This window comes from Pipistrellus kuhlii, unplaced genomic scaffold (assembly GCF_014108245.1).
Source record: "Pipistrellus kuhlii isolate mPipKuh1 unplaced genomic scaffold, mPipKuh1.p scaffold_m20_p_1, whole genome shotgun sequence".
Lineage (NCBI taxonomy): Eukaryota > Metazoa > Chordata > Mammalia > Chiroptera > Vespertilionidae > Pipistrellus > Pipistrellus kuhlii.
Window position 1 is genome coordinate 59574503 of NW_023425404.1, and position 24389 is coordinate 59598891.

General features: G+C 40.8%; 1 protein-coding gene and 1 non-coding gene across 2 annotated transcripts in view; both read right to left on the reverse strand.

Moving 5' to 3' along the window:
• The window catches only part of AVEN (apoptosis and caspase activation inhibitor), a 144802-nt gene that overhangs the window by 95840 nt on the left and 24573 nt on the right, over nt 1–24389 (reverse strand). Inside the window, exon 2 of the mRNA XM_045583858.1 lies at nt 6492–6669. Coding sequence (XP_045439814.1) covers nt 6492–6669 — 178 coding nt within the window. The remainder of the gene's footprint in view (nt 1–6491; nt 6670–24389) is intronic.
• On the reverse strand, nt 4602–4703 carry LOC118709982. The gene has a single exon (XR_004985228.1). It is a non-coding gene; the product is annotated as a U6 spliceosomal RNA (small nuclear RNA).

Sequence of the window (24389 nt, forward strand, 5' to 3'; positions counted from 1 at the left end):
TTTCTAAGTTTGAACTTATATATAAAATAGAATCCTACTGAGGAATTGGGGGGGGGGGTTTACTTCACTTTAGGTTAGTCTGCTCATCTATATACCTATTCCACCGTTCATGGGCATTTGAGTTGCTTCCATAGTGGCTCTTCTGAAACACTGCTATGAGCATTGGTGCACATGTCTAGAACTCCTCTAGACTGGATCTTCTACTTTACTGTAAAATGGCAAACAGTTTTTCCAAAGTGAATATACCAATATACATATACTCTAACAGTGTGTGCAACAGAAATTTACTCTTTAAATGTATGAATGGTCTGCAAAAATTGTTACAATGGAAATCCTACTGGGAGAAAACAACAGGTTAAACTAGATGTGCTCTCAGCAAAAGGTCTGCCTTCAAAAACAACATTTGAGAATTGCAGAGAGGTGTGTGCCTAGCACAGCTAATTCTAGAATGAAAAATAAAATATAAAGAACAGTTCAAAGCGCAGAGTCCTTGTCTGAGGAACCAAGTCTGAATTACACATTTGCCACATGGCAGACACTGAGAATGAGGAGAAAAATAGAGGAACAACCATAGGTGGCAAAATGGAAGAAAGAGGAAAAGACTTTTTATGAATTAACCTAAGACCATCAACTTTTAAATGCTCAGAGACTCAGACCATCACCACTGGTTAGTTGATAAACACACTCAATAATCAGTTCTATTATACCCAAGAAGAACTTTTAATTTCTCAGAAAAATGAGGATATGAAAATTCTACTGGCAACCATTGCTATATGTCTAACATTCAAGGAGGAAAATGACTTTACTTGACTTTACATAATACAGTTAATTAAACTATCAACAGAAAAAAAATAGATAAATACTAAATCTAGGCACCATAGTTACATTTAAAGCAGAAAAAAAACTAATGGTGAATTTCAGATAACATGTTGACATTATCAAATCAAGCACTTATTTCTTTCTATTCTTGCATTTCCTAGTCATAGAAATAGTATTGCCTAAAGTTATACAGAAACATGATAGAATAGCATTCAAATCCAGACTTGTTCAACTTAGAAGCCTGTGATCCTTATATCGGGTCTAGTAATAATTAATGTCGTTTTTTAACATTCATTTAAAATCTTGCTTGGCGTTGACTTGTATTGACATAACCTTCAAACACGTGGTATCTACAGAACGTGTGAAGTGCAATTAACAAGTTTTGCTTGAAAAAGTTTGTGTTTGGTTTGGTTTTTGTTGCAAAACTAGGGCTAAGAAGATGGCGGATGAAGAGCATATTCGGCACTGCATGCTTTACGAGTTCCAATTAGGAAGAAAAGCAAGTGAGGCTGCAAAAAACATCTGTAGTGCTCTTGGTCAAGATGCAGTTAGCGCCAGAAAATGCCAGCGTTGGTTTGAGAAATTTCGCGAGGGAAATTTTCCGTTAGATGACAAGAGTGGTCGAGGCCGTGTGTCCAATTTTGATCAAGAAGCTCTTCAAGCTCTTTTGGTTGCAAAATCCTCAAATTACCCAACAAGAGCTTGCGACAACTTTAAATTGTTCACAAAAAACAATTTCCAATCAATTGCGTGCACTTGGCAAAGTCCAAAAGTTTGGAAAATGGGTTCCTCATGAGTTGACCGACAACAACCGTAATCAAAGAGTCACAATTTGCAGTTCGCTCCTCTCTCGTCAAAACCGTTTGCCGTTTTTAGAGCAAATTGTTACCGGAGATGAACAATGGGTGCTGTATGTTAATTTGAAAAGGCGGCCTCAATGGTTGGACAAAAATGAGGCTCCGCAGCCCACGCCAAAACCTGACTTGCATGCGAAAAAAGTGATGTTGTGTGTTTGGTGGAATTTTAAAGGAATTCTTCATTATGAACTTTTACCATCTAACCAAACCATTACAAGTGCAGTGTATAGTGCCCAATTGGAAAGGTTAGCCCAAGCTTTAAGAGAAAAAGAACCCGCGCTGATTAATCGGAAGGGCGTAATTCTTCACCACGATAACGCACGACCGCATACTGCAAGAATCACTGCTGAAAAACTGCGCCAGTTGGAATGGGAAGTTCTCCCTCAACCTGCATATTCTCCTGATATTGCCCCTTCCGATTACCATTTGTTTCATTCTTTGCAAAACTTTCTTCTTGGAAAAAAATTTAATAATGAAGAATGCCTCAAAAATGCATTGACCGAATTTTTTGCATCAAAATCACAAGAATTTTACAACAGAGGGATTAAAATGCTTCCTGAGCATTGGGCACAAGTAGTAGAAAACAACGGCAACTATATTGTTGATTAAATTTTGTTGTATTATTTAAATAAATTCGATTTAAAAAAGTATTAGAAAACGACATTAATTATTACTAGACCTAATATTAAACCACACTAAGGAAAGACCAAAACATCATCGCTGAACTTGAATGTCTAATATTAAAAATCAAAATGTTCAATGTTGATAAGTTCCTTCCAATTTTGGTTACTTTGTACTTAGTAAAGAATTTATATGCTGTGCTGGGTCTCTTCCATTTGCTACTCCAGATCACCCCCTAACCTTCTCCATCCTGTCCTGCAGGATGTTGATCTGTATGGATGACAGTAACAGGCCTCCCTTACCTTCCAGCCTCCAGCAGGCTAAGCTTAAGGGAGGCCCTGGCAGGAGCCTGGAGGAGACAGTTAAAAACCAGAGTATTTATTCCCCTGTCTTTCTCCCTGTGGTGTCTCCTTCACTGGAGAGATCTCTTGACCAAAGGTGATTTATCCTCTCGTGGTAAACTGCTCTCCATGAATCTCCTTCAGAGTTCTGGGAGTGGTAACACCTCTGCTGTTACCTGCCCTCCCCAGACTGTACTATCTCTGTGCTTCCCCTACAACCTACCCACATCTTTGTAAATATGGGGTGGGGAACCCTATTTCTGCCACGGGTCATTTGGATATTTATAACATTATTTGCTTAATTCACTTAATATGAATTTATGTGCAAAACTGAGCACTTCCAACAGTTTCAGCCATATCAAATAATAGCAACCCCCTTCTTCTAGCTGTTTATGCCAAAAACTTGGTGTCATACCTACGCATAGTTTTATTTTATTCTCCATAGTCACAAGACCTATATGCAATTTTCTCTAAATAGATTCAGAACCCAACCATGTTTCGCCACCTCCACTGCTACCACCCTGGCCACAGCCAACATCACTGTCTGCATTGTTGCAATAGCCCAACTGGTCTGCCTGCTCCCTCCCTCACCGGTCTTCAGGTTACTCCACCACAGCAGCCAGAGTGATCCTGTTAAAATATGAATTAGCTATATGACTCTTCTCTTCAAAACCCTCCAGTGGCTGCTCATCTCAGAGACTCAAAGCCTTTGAACTTGCTACTCCTTTTGCCTGAAACACTTCCCACCAAGCCTCAATGCCTGCTCCCTCGCCTTCCTCAAGTCTTTATTCAAATGCCACCTTCTCAGAAAGACCTTCTCTGTTCACCCTTTCTAAAACTGTAACAGCCCCTCCCCACTTCATTTCTATCCTGAGCAATTATCACCATTTAAGATCTACCATGTTTCCCCAAAAATAAGACATCCCCTGAAAATAAGACCTAGCACAACTTTGGGAGAAAAAATTAATATAAGACACTGTCTTATTTTCGGGGAAACAGGGTATCTACTTTTCTTTTCCTTACTGAGTCTTGAACGTTAACTCCCGTGTCACAGGTGTTTTTGTCTGCTCTGTGCACTGCTGTTTACTTGGCTTTTAAAAACAGTACCTGGAAGCTGCCCTCTTAGCGCAGTAGGCAGCGCATCAGTCTCATAATCTGAAGGTCCTAAAACAGTACCTGGAAACAGTGGGGGCTCAAATAATTGTTAAACAGACCACAACTAGATACCATTCAACCAGCTGGCCACAGTGAAAAATTCTAACAGTGCTACATATTGGCTAAGACAATGGACTCCAGGAATTGTAGCTTGTCTCAGCACTGGAGAGCAATTTGGCGATACCTAGAAAGTTTGTGATGTGCACATCTAATAAACCAGCGATATGTTTTCCTGGGTTGTTATGCTGACTTACACAAACAAGCCAAGGAGTATGGTCAGGCTGTCTAGAGGATATTCTTAATATTTTATGACCACAGAATGAAGTCCACTTCTCAAAAGTAGACCAATACAGTCCACTCTAACATATATGAAGACAGCAGGACAGCTATTCCCAGGCTAATGGTATGTGACAAGAAAATAATAAATCAGTAGCAGAGGAAGGAAGAAATATAAGCACATATTAAAAGATGTGGCAATTGTGATCTCCCAAAAACCAATCACAGATAAGCAAGCCACTAAAGAAATCAGTAAGCAAAAAGACTACAAACATATATACACATATTTTTACATATAGATATAGATATAGATATAGATATAGATATAGATATAGATATAGATATAGATATAGATATAGATATAGATATAGATATAGATATACTTAAACCATGCCAGGTTTAAGTTTAAAAAAATGCTAAAATAAATAACCAAAACCATAAGCCAATGTGCATAACTGCTGCCTTAGACTAGAATTCTGAATCACCTTCAAACATTTATGCAGGGTTTTTTTTTCAATTACCGTTGACATTCAAAACTATGGAATGCTTCACAAATTTTCATGTCATCCTTGCCCAGAGGCCGTGCTAATCTCTGTATCGTTCCAATTTTGGTACATGTGCTGCCCAAGAGAACAGTCTGCAGTATCTTTAGCACCAGATACTGTTGTGACAATGACTGCACAATTGATTCCATTAAATCCACAGGTAGCCCACATGCTAATTTTATTGCACTGCCTCAATTTTCCCGGAAATTTTTAAGCAGAACAACTGATAAAAATTGAAGCTAACCAGCACGCATTTCACATTTCTCCAACCTTGAATAAAAGTGCTTTTAGACCCATAATGGGCCAAAATGCAGATAACAAGAGAAAAATACTCATCTGAGTGGAAAAAAAGATGAGTCACCAGGCCCTGAACAGTCATTGAGTGGATGCCATCAGCAAACCTCTACATAAGGTGGTTACGCTGTGTGCCCCTTACAAATAATGACACCAGACTGAGCCGCTCCTCTGACTCACAATAATCTCGCTCCACTTACCTCTTTCTTTCCAACTAATACGCTGGGAGAGAACTCATCACTTTATAACTCTCAGTCTGGTTCAGGCACTCAAAATATACAAGCAGACCGGAATTAAAGGCAGAACTCTTAGCAACATAAAGGTTGGGAGCAGGGAATTCAAAACAAACTGAAAATATTATTTTCATATTATCTCACTGCTTCTCACATCTTAATCCTTTAGGGTTTTTTTAACCTGGCAGTATTTTTATTGAGGTATTTATAGATTCACATCTTTAATAAATCTATAATAATAATAGCATAATATGCTAAATAGACCAGATGTCCTTCTGGACAACCTTCCAGATGAAGCCAGGGCTGCAAAGGAAGCCCGGGTCCCAGGTATCAGAGGGAAGCAGGTGCCAGCAGCTGGGGAAAGGAAGGCCTACTCTTACACAAATTTTGTGCATCAGGCCTCTAGTACATTATAAGACATAATACAGAGAAATCTCATATGCTTGGCCCAGTTTCCTCCAATGATAACATTTTGTAAAACTACAGTACACTATCACCTCCAGGATATGGACATGACACAGGCAGAACCCACCAATCTTATTCAGACTTCCCCTGGTTCATTTGCCCTCACTTGGGTGTGTGTGTGTGTGGGTGTGTGTGTGTAAGTTCTACACAATTTTATCACTTGCACAGATGGAGCACCACAAGGCTCCATCATACTGCCCTTTTATAACCACATTCACCTCCTACCCTCCTATCCCTAACCCCTGAAAACCACTAGGCTGCCCTCCATTCATCCTTCAATTTCTTATGTCCCATCCTACAGGGAGTAGCCATCCATAAAACCAGCTCTCCCTATTATCTCCTGTAACTACCCTCCAGTTCCACATCGATGAGAGTCAATACAGTTGGCCATAGGAGGAATAAGATTTTTACTCTATTGAAAGAGAAGACTGTCCAAAGCAAAAAATAAAAGTTTTGTATATGTCTCCAAAATGTGCGTATCCACTAATATGCACACTTCTGGCTATAAAACAAGGGGGAAAATATCATATATTCTAGAAACTCTATAAAGCTTTTTATAAACATAAGTACCAATTCCTCTGAAATCAAAGAAAGCCCTGCTGTTTCTCAGACTGCCCACTTGAGAGGAGTATGATTCAGCATTTTTCATTTCTATGAAAACTATTATATTATCCACTTCAACAGCAACTTAAGTCATTTTATCAGCACATGGAAACTCTGCCTTCCACGTAGAGAAACACCATTCTATCCTTGCAAGCTATTAGACACACTGTCCTTTATCTAGATTTAAAAATCCATAAGACAAAAGATGTGACTTAAAAAGGAGCATCAATGTTTCTGCAACGTTCATGGCATAACCAGTGTGTGAGCAATTGGAATTCATACCTGCAGAGCTGAGGAGAACACTGAAGTCCGTCCCCCTCTGCGATTCTCCACTTTCATTATCGACTTCTTTTTCAGTATCTTGATATCGATCCCAGTTAGAGACTATCTTTCTCTTAGAATAATTTCCCTGTTCATCATTCTCTTCTCCATAGGTCTCTGCATCACTGCCATCTTCCACCTGCAATCATTGGAGAAAATCAACACATAGTCAAAGTAAATCTTGACCTCAGTAGCCTCAGCAGGAGTACAAGGTATCACATTAGAGAGCACATTACTGACCGAGCTCTCTGAGGATAGTAAGCAATATTTCAAGACAATCCCATTACACCAGAGTGTACTTTCAGGGGAAATTTTCACTTAGCTTTGAAAAGGAAATCTGGTGAGTTCCTTCTTTAAAATTTATGTGGCTTATATATCTCAAGTTCACCCCACTGTATCCTACTTCAATAGTTGTTTCCTCCTACTAAAATAATCAAGGCTGTTAGAGTGTTAAACTCAAAGGACTTCAGGATAAAAATGGACCCTTTCAATTTACAGATTTTACAAACATGCCATAAATATGTTATATTGTAAACTTTAAATGGGAACCCTGCTCAGATGCATTCTACAGAACAGTTTCCTGTCTTAGGCATTCAGAGGTTGAGAGAGAATGCAGATTGTGAGAAATTATTAAAAATAAAGGGCCTAGTTTTTTTCAATAAATAAATTGAAAGGGAAAAAATGGTAGAGAAGAAGGAACATAACCAGTTGTGATGTCGGGAACTTATTTGAACTCTGATTCAAACAATATAATTAGAGAAAATTATTTATGAGACAAGTGAAGAAAGGTGAGCAATGACTGCATATTTGATTATAATAAGGATATTACTTTATTTATATATAGTTTAGTATTGTGTATTATGTTTTTATCTTTCACAACTAAATAATGAACTATTTATGAATGAAAAGAAATGATGTGGGATTTGCTTCAAATAATGGGTGGAAAGGAACGGTGGGTACAGATTAAATAAACTGGGAATAACTCATCATTGCTGAAGCCAGATATGGGAACATAAAAATTCATTATGTTATTCTATCTACTTTTGTATGTGTTTAATATTTTCCATAATATAAAGAGAGATGCATATAGAATCTAAAGACCAGTTCAAAAAAATAGCTTAAAAATTATAAAATCAAGAAAAACTTGTGAAATATACTAAAACAACCCATCTGTACAGGATGGGCAAGTATACATTTTTTAAAAATAAGTTTATGTCAACACAGAAACAGGACATGCAAAAACTTGGGAGGGGAAAACAAGCAAAAAAATAATATATGAAACCCCATCATTCCATCACCTGAAAGTACCACTACTGACACTATATTGCGTATACTTCCAGATTTTTTTCTATCTACATATTTTTCTATCTATATACTATTTTTTGGTAACCGGATTTTTCTCATCGATATTTTGAAAAGGAAATCTGGTGAGTTCCGACATCACCATTTCAGTAAATTTTATTTCATATGATATCTAGACTATTTCCAAATTTCCCTAACCCCAAAATCCCTTTACAGATAGTTTACTCAAGTCTGTGTCCTATTCAAGACCATGCACTGTATCAAAATTGTTTGTCATTTAAGTCTCTTTGAATATAACGAATCTCTATTTTTATTATATTAATTTACTGAGTGCAGAAGGACTCATCTTCTGTCTGACTACTTCCCTAAAGTGCTTTCTTGTAGATTAGTTTCTAGGAAATATTAAATTTTAAAAATCTAAAAAAAAATCTAACTGCCCAATGGAGTCATGTTAAAGTGTATGTTTGTTTGTTTGTTTGTTTTTGGGCTAAAATTCATCAGAGATGGTGCTCTGAACTTTATAAAACATCACATCAAATAACAGATGATAAAAGGCTAAACCAACGTAAGTAATGCTAAGATTAACCAGAGTTTGGATAATGAAAACTGACCCACCCACTATGTTTCCACCCTTGCATCTAGGAATTTCTCTGTGTGGTGTTATCTTGTTCCACTAAAAATTTCTAGTTATCCATCAACCATTCAATCCTCAATTCAAATTGCATACGTTTTCATGAAACGCTGAAATAACTGAGCTTCCAAGATCACTCTCAGCCCTCAAATATCATCAGAAGCTTCCTTGACAGCACAAAGACAAAAATGGCAATCTACATTATAACCAAGGCATTGCAAAAAATGCCTAAACCCTAGAGCTTTCCTGTCATTGCTAGAAGTTTTTCAGAAAGAAAAGATGCTAGCAGGTGAAAGGCATGTGACTGAATGAGATATGCTATATAAATAACAAATACCAGGGACATTCTAAAGAAAATAGCTTTGCAGCTAATAAGAATTTGGGGGCTAGAGCTAGAGCTGAAAATACTAGAAAGGTTTAATCAGGGAAAATCCAATATTCTTTTGTTGGCCCACTGGATAATCAGAGTTCAGAGACCTCCCCAGTTAATACAAAACTGAACACAGTTGTAACACATGGCAAAAAATGTAAACCTGGACAAAGTAATTAGCTTGATATGAAAGAGGGCTCTGATCTGAAACACCTAAGGAACTATGAACTCAATGAAAGAAGCACTGGCATGGGAGGCAGGAGACCTAGAGAGAATTAATGGTCCTGCCATCATCATCATTTGATATTAACCAAATGTTTATAATAGGCTGGACTTCACAGAATTGAATAACTCACTAATCCCCAACTTAGAAAACGCACTGACAAGGATCTCATTACCCCCACCAACTGCAGTAACAAGGACGGTTGTCATTAGCCTCCATCAGAGGGTACGTAGTAAGAAGTAATGAAGATGAGAAGACATTTGATGCAACTTGGGAAAAGGTGTATTTTAAAAACTCCTAAAGATTTTATGTTTGGTTCTTTTTGCAAAAATCTGAGATAAAATGTGAAAACTATAAATATATAGACAGCATTATTATATTAATATCATCATTCTGAAACATGTCTGGTATACACTAAAAACTAGAAGACATTGATGAAAAAAATTAAAGAAGACACAAATGGAAAGATAGTCTGTGCTCATGGACTGTAAGAAATAATATTGTTAAATGTCCATATTATCCAAAGCAATCTATAGATTCAATGTAATATCTCTCAAAATTCCAAAGGCATTCTTCACAGAAATAGAACAAACAATCTTAAAATTTGTATGGAACCACAAAAGACATCAAATAGTCAAAACAATCTGAGAAAGAAAAACATCAGACTCTATTACAAAGCTATCATAATCATACAGTATAGTATTGGCATAAAAACACACTAATGGTCAACTAATTTATGAAAAAGGAGCCAAGACTATATAAAGGGGAAGGACAGTCTTTTAATAAATAGTGCTAGGAAAACTGCACAGCACACCATACACAAAAATCTACTCAAAATAAATTAAAGACTTGAAAGTGAAACCTGAAACCACAAAACTCCTAGAAGAAAACATAGCTCAGAGGCTCCCTGACATCAGTTTTGGCAGTGATGTTTTGGATATGACACCAAACACAAAGGCAATGAAAGCAAAAATAAACAAAAAATCTGCTGCACAGCGAAGAAAACCATCAGCAAACTGAAAATGGAACCTAAAAAATAGGAAAAAATATTTGCAAATCATGTATCTGATATGACCTCTACTTCCATAACTGATTTTTAAAAGCAATTTTATAAAACAATGTGTGCATAATTATGTTTCTACATGTTATAGGCCCAACAATACATTTGCAAATACCTGCTCATGGGAGGTAGCTGGGAGCAAAACTGCACTGGACTAAGGAAATGACTCCATATGGAAACTCAAATACACAGAAACAAATGAACAATACTAGAAATCCTATATAATAAAAGCCTAGGTAGCATCACGCACAACATCACAAGATGGCCACTACAAGATGGCCACCACAAGATGGCCAACAAGGGAGGGCTATTGGGGGTGAGATCAGGCCAGCAGGGAAGGGCAGTTGGTGGTGACCAGACTTGCAGGGCAGGGCAGTTGGGAGCAATCAGGCCAATAGGGGAGGGCAGTTGGGGCTATCAGGCTGGCCAGGAGGGCAGTTGGGGGTGATCAGGCTGGCAGGAGAGTGTAATTGGGAGTGATCAGGCCAGCAGGGGAGAGCAGTTGGGAGTGATCAGGCCGGCAGGGAAGCAGTTATGTATCAATCAGGCCAACAAGGAAAGGTTAGGGGATGATCAGGCTAGCAGGCAGAAGTGTTCAGGGGCAATCGGGCAGGCAGGCAGGCAGGAGAGCGTTAGGAGTCAGCTGTCCCAGATTGTGAGAGGGATGTCTGACTGCCGGTTTAGGCCCAATCCCTGGGATTTGGGGATCAGGGCTGGGGAGAGACGTGGGAGGTTGACTAGACAGGGGGGCCCTCAGGAGGGCTCCAGGGCGGTCTGGCTCATCTTGCTCAATCCTGACCAGCCACCCTGTGATCGGGCCTAAACCGGCAGTCAGACATCACCCAAGGGGTCCCAGATTGAAGAGGGTGCAGGCCGGGCTGAGGAACACCACCACACCATGCACGAATTTCATGCACCAGGCCTCTAGTAGGAAAGTAAAAAGGCTAATATAACAAAAGTTATAAAAACATGCTTATTCTTCTTCTCTCATAGCTTTTAAAAGATATAAAATTGCATAAGGTAAGAATTATAACAATTTTAATAGGCTGGACTTCACAGAATTGAATAACTCACTAATCCCCAACTTGGTTTTATTACATACAGATGTAATGTGTATTAACAATACCATAAAAAAGAGAAAGGGGAACAGTCAATATAGGAGTAATGTTTCTTTATCTCATTGGAATTAAGCAGATTCTGATAAGCTAAAATGTACACAGTACATTTTGCACATTTATATAAGAAATGACTGAAAAGTGAAAAAATAACTGAAGAAATTAAAATGTTACATTAAAAATATTCACTTCATATCCAAGTGGTGTGGCTCAGTGGTTGAGCGACGATCTGTTGAGGTCACAGTTCAATTCCCAGTCAGGGCACATGTGCAGGTTTGGGCTCGATCGCCAGAAGGGGGCATGCAGGAGGCAGCCAATTAATGATTCTCTCTCATCATCAATGTTTCTCTCTCTCTCCCTCCATATCCCTTCCTCTCTGAAATCAATAAAAATATTTTTTTAAATCAATAAAAATACAAAAAAAGAGATGAACAAAATATACTTGAGACAGAGAAAACAAAAGATAAAAAGGCAGACAAATATTCAACTATATCAATAACACTAAATGTGAACAGAATTCAAACAGCTTTATGTACAATAGTATTTCAATCAAAAAGCAGGTACTGATAGAATGAATACAACTTATGAGTTCTACAGGAGACACATTAAATTTGAAGACAGAAATGTCATTATAATGAAGTATAGATGAGAAAAAATTTCACGCCAATAGTATGCAAGAGAGCTATAATGACTACACCAATATAAGAAACTAGAGGCCTGGAGCACATTGACCAGTGGGGTCCCTCGGCCTGGCCTGTGGGATTGGGCCGAAACCGGCTCTCCGACATCCCTTGAGGGGTCCAAGATTGCAAAGGGTACAGGCCAAGCCGAGGGTCCCCAGTGGTGCACGATCAGGGCTGGGAGAGATGTGGGAGGTTGACCAACCAGCGGGGGGACCTCAGGAGGGCTCCAGGGCGTGTCTGGCCCATCTTGCTCCGTCTTGATCAGTCAGACCCCAGCAGCAAGCTAACTTACTGGTTGGAGCGCCTGCCCCGTGGTGGTCAGTGCACATCATAGCAAGTGGTTGAGCAGCCTTAGCATATCATTAGCATATTAAGCTTTGATTGGTTGAACAGACTTCCGGACACTTAACATATTAGGCTTTTATTATGTCAGATAATGGACTTTCAGGCAAAATTGTTATAAGAGACAAAGGAGGACAATATATCGGGTCTAGTAATAATTAATGTCGTTTTTAACATTCGTTTAAAATCTTGCTTGGCGTTGACTTGTATTGACATAACCTTCAAACACGTGGTATCTACAGAACGTGTGAAGTGCAATTAACAAGTTTTGCTTGAAAAAGTCTGTGTTTGGTTTGGTTTTTGTTGCAAAACTAGGGCTAAGAAGATGGCGGATGAAGAGCATATTCGGCACTGCATGCTTTACGAGTTCCAATTAGGAAGAAAAGCAAGTGAGGCTGCAAAAAACATCTGTAGTGCTCTTGGTCAAGATGCAGTTAGCGCCAGAAAATGCCAGCGTTGGTTTGAGAAATTTCGCGAGGGAAATTTTCCGTTAGATGACAAGAGTGGTCGAGGCCGTGTGTCCAGTTTTGATCAAGAAGCTCTTCAAGCTCTTTTGGTGCAAAATCCTCAAATTACCCAACAAGAGCTTGCGACAACTTTAAATTGTTCACAAAAAACAATTTCCAATCAATTGCGTGCACTTGGCAAAGTCCAAAAGTTTGGAAAATGGGTTCCTCATGAGTTGACCGACAACAACCGTAATCAAAGAGTCACAATTTGCAGTTCGCTCCTCTCTCGTCAAAACCATTTGCAGTTTTTAGAGCAAATTGTTACCGGAGATGAACAATGGGTGCTGTATGTTAATTTGAAAAGGCGGCCTCAATGGTTGGACAAAAATGAGGCTCCGCAGCCCACGCTAAAACCTGACTTGCATGCGAAAAAAGTGATGTTGTGTGTTTGGTGGAATTTTAAAGGAATTCTTCATTATGAACTTTTACCATCTAACCAAACCATTACAAGTGCAGTGTATAGTGCCCAATTGGAAAGGTTAGCCCAAGCTTTAAGAGAAAAAGAACCCGCGCTGATTAATCGGAAGGGCGTAATTCTTCACCACGATAACGCACGACCGCATACTGCAAGAATCACTGCTGAAAAACTGCGCCAGTTGGAATGGGAAGTTCTCCCTCAACCTGCATATTCTCCTGATATTGCCCCTTCCGATTACCATTTGTTTCGTTCTTTGCAAAACTTTCTTCTTGGAAAAAAATTTAATAATGAAGAATGCCTCAAAAATGCATTGACCGAATTTTTTGCATCAAAATCACAAGAATTTTACAACAGAGGGATTAAAATGCTTCCTGAGCATTGGGCACAAGTAGTAGAAAACAACGGCAACTATATTGTTGATTAAAGTTTGTTGTATTGTTTAAATAAATTCGATTTAAAAAAGTATTAGAAAACGACATTAATTATTACTAGACCTAATACAAGAAAAAAAGGGTCCATGCTCTTAAAAGACATGATTATAAACATAGAAACATATGCTACTAACAATAAAACTCCAAAATCTATAATATAAAAGTGTAATATACTAATTAGACTGGACGGCCAAACAAGGGAATGACCATCTGAACGATCTTCCGGACGATCATCCAGGACCACACTATGACACCCACTGGCGCGAGGCCAGCCAAGCCGGGTGCAATGCGATTGGTCGGGGGCTCGGCCATCACCCCATGATTGCCCCACAGAGGGAGGCCCAGGCCACCAGTCAGTGGGCTGAGTGGGTGGGCAGGGCCTCCCTCTGTGAGGGAAGCCTGAGTCCCAGGTGTCAGAGGGAAGCCAGTGCCAGCAGCCAGGGGAAGGAAAGCCCACTCTTGCACAAATTTCGTGCCTTGGGCCTGTAGTAGATAGATAAAGCAGAAGCTGACAGAACTGAAGGGAGAAACAGTAGAAGTATAATACTAGTTGGAACTTCGACATCCCAGTTTCAATAATGGTTAGGACAAACAGACAAACGGTACTCTATGCACAACAGAACCAATAAAAAGATGCATTCACCGAAGCTGTGGTCCTATTTAACGTACAACAATTTACATTAATTTACAGTCTGCTTAATTTAACTGGCTGGTCTTTGAACAGTATGTTTGGCCACATTCCTTTTAAAATATCCTCTATCTTTTCTTTTAAAAAAGCAACAGTCTGACAGGAGTTATTTAAAAGATGATCTTTCTCATGAAGAGCTTTCAGATAAACCAGTAAAACTTCAAAAGTTGCCGAAACCGGCTTGGCTCAGTGGATAGAGCGTCGGCCTGTGGACTGAAAGGTCCCAGGTTCGATTCTGGTCAAGGGCATGTACCTTGGTTGCGGGCACATCCCCCGTAGGGGGTGTGCAAGAGGCAGCTGATCGATGTCTCTCTCATCGATGTTTCTAACTCTCTACCCCTCTCTGTAAAAAAATCAATAATATATATTTTTTTAAAAAAACTTCAGAAGTTATTAATCCTATACAATAAATGAGTAATATGCGAATTGACCAAACAGCAGAACAACCAGTCACTATGATGCGCACTGACCACCAGGGGGCAGACGCTCGACGCAGGAGCTGCCCTCTGGTGGTCAGTGTGCTCCCACAGAGGGAGCACCACTCAGCCAGAAGCTGGGCTCATGGCTGGTGAGCACAGCAGCTGTGGCAGGAGCCTCTCCCGCCTCTGCAGCAGTCGGACATCCTCTGAAGGCTCCTGGACTGCGAGACAGCACACGCCAGACTGAGGGGGACGCCACCCCGCCACCCCCCAGTACACGTTATGTCGTGCACTGAGCCTCTAGTAATATATAACAAGAGACAACAGATGCAATTCAAAGCCTTTTGTACTCAGGTTTTGAAGGTTCTACTTTCCTCTGGAGTAAAGGGCTGTAAAGGCTTTCCTGCTTTGACTCTAATAAAGAGGTTGAAACAGGCAATCACATTTTTTCAAGTTTCCTATGTTCCTCACAAAATGTAATTATACCATAGAAGGGAACAAGTGGAATAGAAAGACATGAGAGAGAACACATTTAAGGAAACCCTCCAACACAAAATCACTGGAAACCGAATTCAATTAATGTCAAACATATCCAACCGAAAATGTTACAATGTGTATCACTGGAAAATTATATTAATGCACCCTACTTTAAAATTTTAAATGTTAGCAAGCTTTAAAATATGTCATTGTTTAATTACCTTTACATTTGTAAATCATTTTCTATTGAACTTATTGAAGCGACCGTGGTTAACAAAACTTACATAGGTTTTGGGTACACAATTCTATAATACATCATCTGTACATTGTATTTCGTTTTCCCCACACCAAGTCACATCTCTCATCATCATTTATCCCCCCCTTTCCCTCTCCTATTTCCCCACCCCCTTTCCCTCTGGTAATCACCACACTGTTGTCTATAAGCAGCAACTGTCGCTTCACTACTTAAAAAATTATCTTTTTAACAATAGAAACTTTCATAAACCATTAAAATTAAAGAGCTCAATGCCCAGCCAGCATGGTTCAGTAGTTATAAACCAGGAAGTCACGATTCAATTCCCAGTTAGGGCACATACCCAGGCTGTGGGCTCGATCCCCATGTGGGGCGAGCAGGAGGCAGCAATAGTGATCTCTCTCATCATTGATGTTTCTATCTCTCTCTCCCTCTCCCTTCCTCTCTAAAACCAATAAAAATATTTTTTTTTAAATTAAAGAGCTCAATAGCAAATATTGTACTAGAAAAAAGATCTAGCAAAAACAGCTTTATGTATTATTTCAATAAGCTAAATTTCAATTTAAAAATGTATATACTGCCAAAACCGGTTTGGCTCAGTGGATAGAGCATCGATATGTGGACTGAAAGGTCCCGGGTTCGATTCCGGTCAAGGGCATGTACATTGGTTGCGGGCACATCCCCAGTAGGGGATGTGCTTGGGGCAGCTGGTCGATGTTTCTCTCTTATCGACATTTCTGGCTCTCTATCCCTCTTCCTTCCCCTATGTGGAAACTCAATAAAATATATTTTTTAAATGTATATACTAGCCGAAACCAGTTTGGCTCAGTGGATAGAGCGTCAGCCTGCGGACTGAGGGGTCCCGGGTTCGATTCCGGGGGCATGTGCCTTGGTTGCGGGCACATCCCCAGTAGGGGGTGTGCAAGAGGCAGCTGATTGATGATTCTCTCTCATCGATATTTCTAACTCTCTATCCCTCTCTCTTCCTTTCTGTGAAAAATCAATAAAATATATTTTTTTAAATGTGTATACTACATATATAGTATACAGGTATACCAAGAAGAATGTTTCCATTAGTCATTGTGTATTAAATATAACACACATTAGTAGAGGTGTCGAACTCAATCAGAGAAGGGGCCAAAATCTAAAATCCAGCCTAAATCTCGGGCTGAATGGTTTACTGAACAGTCATAAACTGTCATTGTGATGGAAACGCAGCGGAGTGCAGTGATGACAGCGGGGTGCGGGCCACATTGCAAGGCCTGGCGGGACGGATTTGGCCCGCGGGCCTTGTGTTTGACACATGTGCATTAGAGCATGATCATATGTGAAAAATAGTAAATGCAACATATGGCATACATCTCAATTATCTATTAAGCCTCAAACAATGTACATAGTATCTGAGAACCAAAATCCTGTGGCCACTAAGAATGGGGGAAAGTGATCCAGACTACATTCAAATTCCACTGACAGCAGCTTCTGTTCTCTCCCTCCCTGTGATCAGCCCATGGGAGAGAGGAGGGGTAGAGGGATCTATGCCAGAGAATACAGTGTCCAACCCCAAGCAGCTGTTCAGTGACACCTCACAGGCCTCCTCACTCATCCCAAATCCCTGCATCTTCTTTCCCTAAGCCCTTACATCTGTCTCAGGTGGGTGATTTTGTGCCACAGAGCTGGCTAAAAATAGGTGGCACAGAAAAGTAATTTTACCATTTGCTGTCAGCCCACACAGGGCTAGACTTACTGTAAAGACCTTCAGCATTTTATGCTTCCATGACCTAAGGGTAGTTTGGAAAATTAAACTGCAGCAATTGGACTAATTGGAGATTTTAAACTACACTCCGTGGAAGTCCTTTTACACGGAGTCCCCGAGGGAAGGAGGGGGAGAATAGCAAAAGAATCAGGTTCATTTTATCTGTTTTACATCTTGAGCCTTGGCTGATGGGCTCAGCTTATTGGAGCATCGGCATATGTTCACGGTACAATGAAAGGTTGTATGGGTTCAATAGCTGGTTGGGTGTGGGAGGGAACCGTGCAACCTTTCTCTTCTCTTTCTCTCTCTCTTCCTCTCTCTCTCTCAAATAAATATATCCTCAGGAGAGGATTTAAAAAAAAAAAAAAAAAAAAAAAAAAAAAACACATATTCCCTCAACCAGCGCCGCTGACAGTTCCCTCTTTCTGCTAAGGAGGCATGTGATGGTTCAGGTCACCTCCCTCTTTCACCTCCCCCCAGGATTGCAATGCATGAGCTTAAAGCTGAAAAGTGGCCAGATTTTCTTTTGACTCTGCTCAGTTAAATTTTCATCTCTCTTATCCACTAGCATAGGACTGGTTTCCTTGGTTACTGAGGTTTTAACCTTCCATTTCCCAGAAAATAACTGTTCACCTGGCCAACTTTAAGATTCTCCCCAAAACCCTCAACTCACCAGGGGAAGAGAACTTAATTAACAAGTAAAGAATTATGGAACCAGAGGGAACCTGGTAGCCCTAGTCCAGCCCTTAGGCTGAATTATTAAACATAGAAATCACATTGGGCCGGTCTACCCTAGGCCTGCGTCTGTGACTGTGTTCTCTACCCAAACTGACGATATTGCTTCCTTCATAAGCACAAACTTCCAATTCCTTAATCAGTATCACTGTTTGTTCTAAATCTCTTCAACTCCAACGACCCCTTCGTGCTTATAATCAAAATGGACTCAGCAGATGTGACTTGGCCAGGGCCGCTTCCTTCCTACAGTCTCCTTTACAGTTCCTTCTCAAGACACTTCTTTCTTTAAATATAACTCTAAGTGTCACTTATCTTTCCTCCTGTCTATCCTACAAAGCATCCAAAGAGGGCTGCTTTTGTCCCTTAACTACACGGTTGCCAAGATTCCCCCAACAAGCATTTCTTGAGTAGTTACTGCAAGCCAGGCACCAGGTCAGGTAGTGAGGATACAAAACCAAGACATGCATAGGTAACTCACAACAGCATAGGTATTTTCACAAAGGTTTGTTTCTTCTTCGCATCCAAGTTAAACCGCTGCCTTTTCAATCATCTCTTTCGCTTATCAAAATAATATGATTTCCCGCCGAAACCGGTTTGGCTCAGTGGTAGAGCGTCGGTCTGCGGACTGAAGGGTCCCAGGTTCGATTCCAGTCAAGGGCATGTACCTTGGTTGCGGGCATATCCCCGGTAGGGGGGTGCAAGAGGCAGCTGGCCGATGTTTCTCTCTCATCGACGCTTCTATCTCTCTCTCTTCCTCTCTGTAAAAAATCAATAAAATATATTTAAAAAATAAAAATAAAAAAATAATGATTTCCCAAATGTCTTTTTATCTGCAAGAACCCTCCCACCCACCCCAGATTCACCCAGTCAGTCCACTTGTTAACAGTTCATCAGAAAGCCTTGAACAGAGTGCTCAACTCTCCCTACAAAACAAGGCAGCAAAGTAACCACCACCATGTGCCATTTTACACAGCATGGAGAGCTTGTCCTTGTTCCAGTAATGTTATTGAACAGTTTCCTCAAAGACATCCCTTATCAGCAGCTATTTTGAAACGTTTATCACTTAAGATTTTTCATGGGATGTCCAATTTACTGTGTAGCTAACAATTCTAATAAGAAGCCAATAGCAAGGTTATTTCGGTATGCCTTATTCAGAGGTTCCAAAAGGATTGAAAACTCTCTTGTCCAGCAATTATTTATTCCAGCCACACTCAAAGGATCTGCATTCTATATATATAAAAGGCTAATGTGCTAAGTGTCTATCTGGGCAATGACATCATGTAGCAATGCCTGGCTTCCTTTCCCTAGTGACAACTAGCCTCCTTGCAGTTTCTTCAGCCCAGGAACATGATTTGTTTTAACATTTTACACTTTCATCAAATGCCTATGAAGTGTTTTCTCATGCCTTGTCTCATTGGATCCTCACAGAAGTCCTGGAGTAGGTAGATAGGAGACTCAGTGGAATCCTATTTTCTTTTCATTAGCCAGAAACAGAGATTCAGAAAGTTTAGAAACTTGACCCAACTGAAAAGAAGAAATGATGGACCTTGAAAATGATTTCAGGTTTTCTCACTGTGCAGAACATAGTCAAGCACTACTGTAGTTAAATATTTTACCCTTTGTTCTTCCTGAGTGATCTACAATAATAATCTGTTTTGTGTTGATATTTACTGCTGTGTTGCTGACAATTACCTGAAAGAGAAGACGGGATACTTCACTGGGCTGGAAAAAGTTTAGCTACATCAGAAAGCAGATCTAATTAAGCAAGTTTATCCTATACTAAAGCCCCAGTGCACAAATTCATGCACAGGTGGGGTCCAGCAGCCAGCCCCAATGGGAGCCGATCAGAGCTGGGCTGGCAGGGGGGAGTGAATGTGAGAGATTGGGCAGCCGGCCCTGTCCCCAATTGGGGTAAGGGGGCAATCGAGGGCAGAGCTGGCCAGGGGGAGGGGCCATGAGTGGTTGGGGAACCAATCAGGGAACCAATTGAGGCTGGTTTGGCCATCACAGTGAATGTCATAGCGACCAGTCATTTCAGTCATTCCGGTTTTTCTGTCGTTCTGGTTGCTTGGCTTTTATATATATAGACATATGAAAGGCTAAGTTGACTTGCACATGGGTGATACATATAAAGCTCTTGCTGGTGCCAATCACACACGTGTTTTGATCTGTCATTGTTGATCGTGAATTTGGTTGACACTTCTATTATAGACAAAGGGCAAATAGTGATAATAAGTATTTCTTCTAATTAATTTCCTATCCACTGAGCCAAACCAGCTAGGGCTCCTTTTCTACCTTTAAAAGAGACCTTCTTACAATACCTTTACAAAGTTGCTCCACAATATTAATCCAAGCAGGCAAATTGGAAATTTGCTTTAAACAATTCTCTCTCTCTCTTAAGGCATCCTTGTAGATCATCTGGTTTAAGCCCCAAGGCTTTAGATATGAAATGAGGTTCAGAGAAAACTTGGCCAAGGTCTTTATAGCAGAGAAAGAAGGAAAATATGCCTAAAATGCAATCCTGTCTCCTGCAAATACATCTCTTTGCTAAGCAAAATTTTAGTAAAATAAATAATTTTCTCTACTGTTTTAAGACTCTTAGTTTCTGTTTATATATAGATATTTTTTATTATTATTGATTTCAGAGAGGAAGGGAGAGGGGGAGATAGATATAAACATCAATGATGAGAGAGAAATCATTGATCAGCTGCCTCATGCACTTCCCCTACTGGGAATCCAACCCTCAAACCAGGCATGTGCTCTTGACTGGAATCAAACCCAGGACCCTGCAGTCCCCAAGCCAACACTCTATCTACTGAGCCAAACCAGTTAAGGCCAAGTGTCTTAGTTTCTAACATCTTTGTGAAGGTTCTACACAAAGTTCTGAGCATCAGGAGAAAAATAATGAGACTGTTCAAGGGGCAAAAGAGATGTAGCAAGCCAGAGACTGATGGTTCAAAAATCACCTGAGCTGCAAAACTGCCATTCTCCAGAGCTTTTTCTCAATCCGTTGAGATCTTGCTTCCTGACAATTGTTTGTCCTTTTAGCTTGAGTAAAGTCTCATAAAACTTTAAAAACAAGGAAGGAAGGGACGGAGGAAGGGAAGCAGGGAAGGAGGGGGGTGTTCCTCCATATCATCTGATGTGTTCAACCATATTCCCTATATCAATAACACTATCTTGCTTCTCTCAAAACTCACTCATTCAATTATCTTATTTAACTTCAAGGAAGCCCTGGAAGATAGGCATATCAATTACATATACACAGGTGAAATGCAGTTGAAATAGGCATGTACTCACAACAAAAACCTACCAACCACACAAGAGGACAAATCTGACCCAAAAAACACAGCAACCCATTCATAATAATCATTTAAAATAGCAAGGCTTCATAGTAAGAAATCACTAACAGAAGAAATAAATATGACCAGAGGTTGGAGAGAGAGGGACACACATAATCAATGACAATAAATAAAACTGTGCAATTACACAAGGGAGTTAGGAGCATTTTTGAAAAACCTGTGGGAAGTACCTCAGAGCAAACTAAAACAGAAGATGAAGTCATCCAGTGACAAACTGGTGAAATGTGAAACAAGGAAACCATACCAAACAGGTATGCTCTTCATCTATCCCTGTTAATTACAGGATTGACGCCGCCTTCTGGTAGAACACACTTGCCTCGCCTCACAACTCGGGCAGGTGGACTGCCAGTCTCACTGCTTGCCCTAGTAACTGAGCCCGTTTCAGCTGCACAGCGCGAATTCATGGGCCTCATGAAAGCTCCATGCATTACCTCCATTCAGGCCCCCTGACTGCACTACAATCTTACTCTCCTTATGGCCGGAAGCTGTAAGTTTAACAGGGTCCAATTTCAGATGATACAAGATAATATCTCCACATAACTCTTAGTGGTTCTATCTTTAGACAAGGACCACACGTGAGCCCTCGCTGATAAAAGCTGCTTCAACTTGCCATTTCACACTAAAGTACAAGGGCCAGGATCCTCTTCCTTCTAAGCATTTCACTCAGGTGGGACGGCCCCTAGACACACACTGACCGAAGGATGAGGAATGACTCACTACTAGGGGTGTCGAACTCAATCAGAGAAGGGGCCAAAATCTAAAATCCAGCCTAAATCGCGGGCCGAATGGTTTACTGAACAGTCATAAACTGTCATTGTGATGGAAACGCAGCGGAGTGCAGTGATGACAGCGGGGTGCGGGCCACATTGCAAGGCCTGGCGGGACGGATTTGGCCCGCGGGCCTTGTGTTTGACACATGTGCATCTGAGCAGTCTTTCTCTGTCCGTGTATCTTACTGGCATCTGTGAGAAAATGTGACACACACTTCCTCCTTCTCTAGAGAGCTGGTCTCCACCATCTGCAGCTCCTCTTTGACTTTATCCTCCTTTTCATCTCTTTCCTGGTGGACAGAATTGTGTGAAATGCATAATGTTTCCTTTGTGGACTGGATGAATATTGTGTATATTCAACTCTTTTCTCTTCAAGAGCACTTACCCAGCCCTAGCTGGTTTGGCTCAGTGGATAGAGCATCAATCTGTAGGCTGAAGGGTCCCAGGTTGGATTCCAGTCAAGGACACATGCCCAGGTTGCAGGCTCGATCCCCAGTAGTGGGATTGTAGGAGGCATTGGATCAAAGATTCTCTCTCATCACTGATGTCTCTATCTCTCTCCCTCTTCCTTCCTCTTTGAAATCAATAAAAATATTTGAAAGAGAGAGAGAGAGAGAGAGAGAGAGAGAGAGAGAGAGAGAGAGAGAGGGAGCGAGCGCGCACTTATCCAGCCAACATTAACATGAAGAGAAAGGACCAGAGCACTCATGGCACTCATGTCAGCGGGCTCCCAGAAAGTCTGTGGAAATCAAATAACTGCAAAAATCGTACACAGAGATTTCAAGTGCAAATATTTTATAGCTGAAATACGACAGCATTGTCTGCTATGAAGACAAGTGCATGCATTACAGCCAAGATCTTTTTTGCCACACAGTGCTTGACATGTAAGAGGCGCTCGGCAAGCAGGGTCTTCTGTTCTGGCTGAACGGTGTTCTCTTGTTCCTCAGCCTCTGGCTGAATGACATCGTGGCTATATATTAGCAAAAAAGCCACCTTCCTTCCAAGCCACACTATTTTAACCAAAATTGAGAAATACAAAAAGAAAAGAAAGAAAATGCACTTTTCAGACATAGAAAGATTCGAGAGAAAATGTTCCCCAGAAAAGAACAAAATACTATCATCTGCATTTCTCTTCAGCAGCCCTTTTCAAGGGTGACCTTTAGGAAGCTCCTCCAACACTGGGGAGGGGAAAAAAACTTTAATTAAAAGAAAGGGCAGCAAAGATGCCTAAGGAAGGGGGGTGGCTTTCTACCCTGCATTAGAGAAAGGTGGATTTTCCCAAAGCTCTGGAGCCACCAGGACAGAATGAAAATCCCAGGGCCAGGATTATGCAGAGCACACAGCTTCGGGCCCTGGGGCTGGGCGGGCACAGCAAGCCTAAAGAACTGCATGCTGTTAATATCCCCCCAGAGCCAGCAACACTGATGGGACGCGTGCCTTATCTTTTCTGGAAGTGCGAGGCTCTCTCTGCTCCACAGAAATGTAAAGTAACGCTTTATTCCACCTTCTCTAGATCCACCAGCAGGATCCAAATACGCTTTTGTGGAAGAAGCATAAATTAAACTCTAGTATTGCTTTCCTCCAGTGAGGAGGCATGTGAATTTAAAATGATAATCGCCACGCTCAAGAGGATTAAACCTGAAAAAGCTAAAGCCTGTTAGGTCGTGAACTCAGCTCTGACAGGATGAAAATGCTGTATCTTCCTGTAATATGCTTAGCACAAGAACACTGACTAGATGGAAGGAACTTGATATGTAAAGCCCTTTCCTGAGAGTGACTCGCTGTCACTGTCACGACTTTGACAAGGAGAGAAGAAAAGAAAATGTGCAGGGTGCAATGTTATCAAGATAGCTCTGAATGGGAGTCTCCCACAGCCCTAGAGAAAAGAGGGACAGGAAGGAGGGCCTAGGAAACAGAGTGTATCCCAAAGAAAAGGTCACCAGCAAGATAAACCTTGCTTCCTGCTACACAATCCCCAAGACCAGTCTTGAGACGTTATCCACATTTAAGGTTAGAGAGAAAAAGGGAAACTCCTCTTATTCTTATCTACAGTGCTCCTGACGCCACTCAAAAAGCAGTGACAGTGAGAGTCTACACACAGAGCCCTGACCCAGAGAAGCTCAATCGCTTTAAAAAAGAAACCAGGGATTTACGAGTCTGCCGGTGGCCAGGCTCGTCCCTTCCACCTCTGAAGGGGGCTGATGCCCCTCTACTAACTGCCAACACACTTCCTGAAAAGTAACAGTCCTCTCGGCCTAGTATACTTACCCGTTTAGGATCTGGTCAAAATCATGACTAGATGGTTCCATGATTATTCC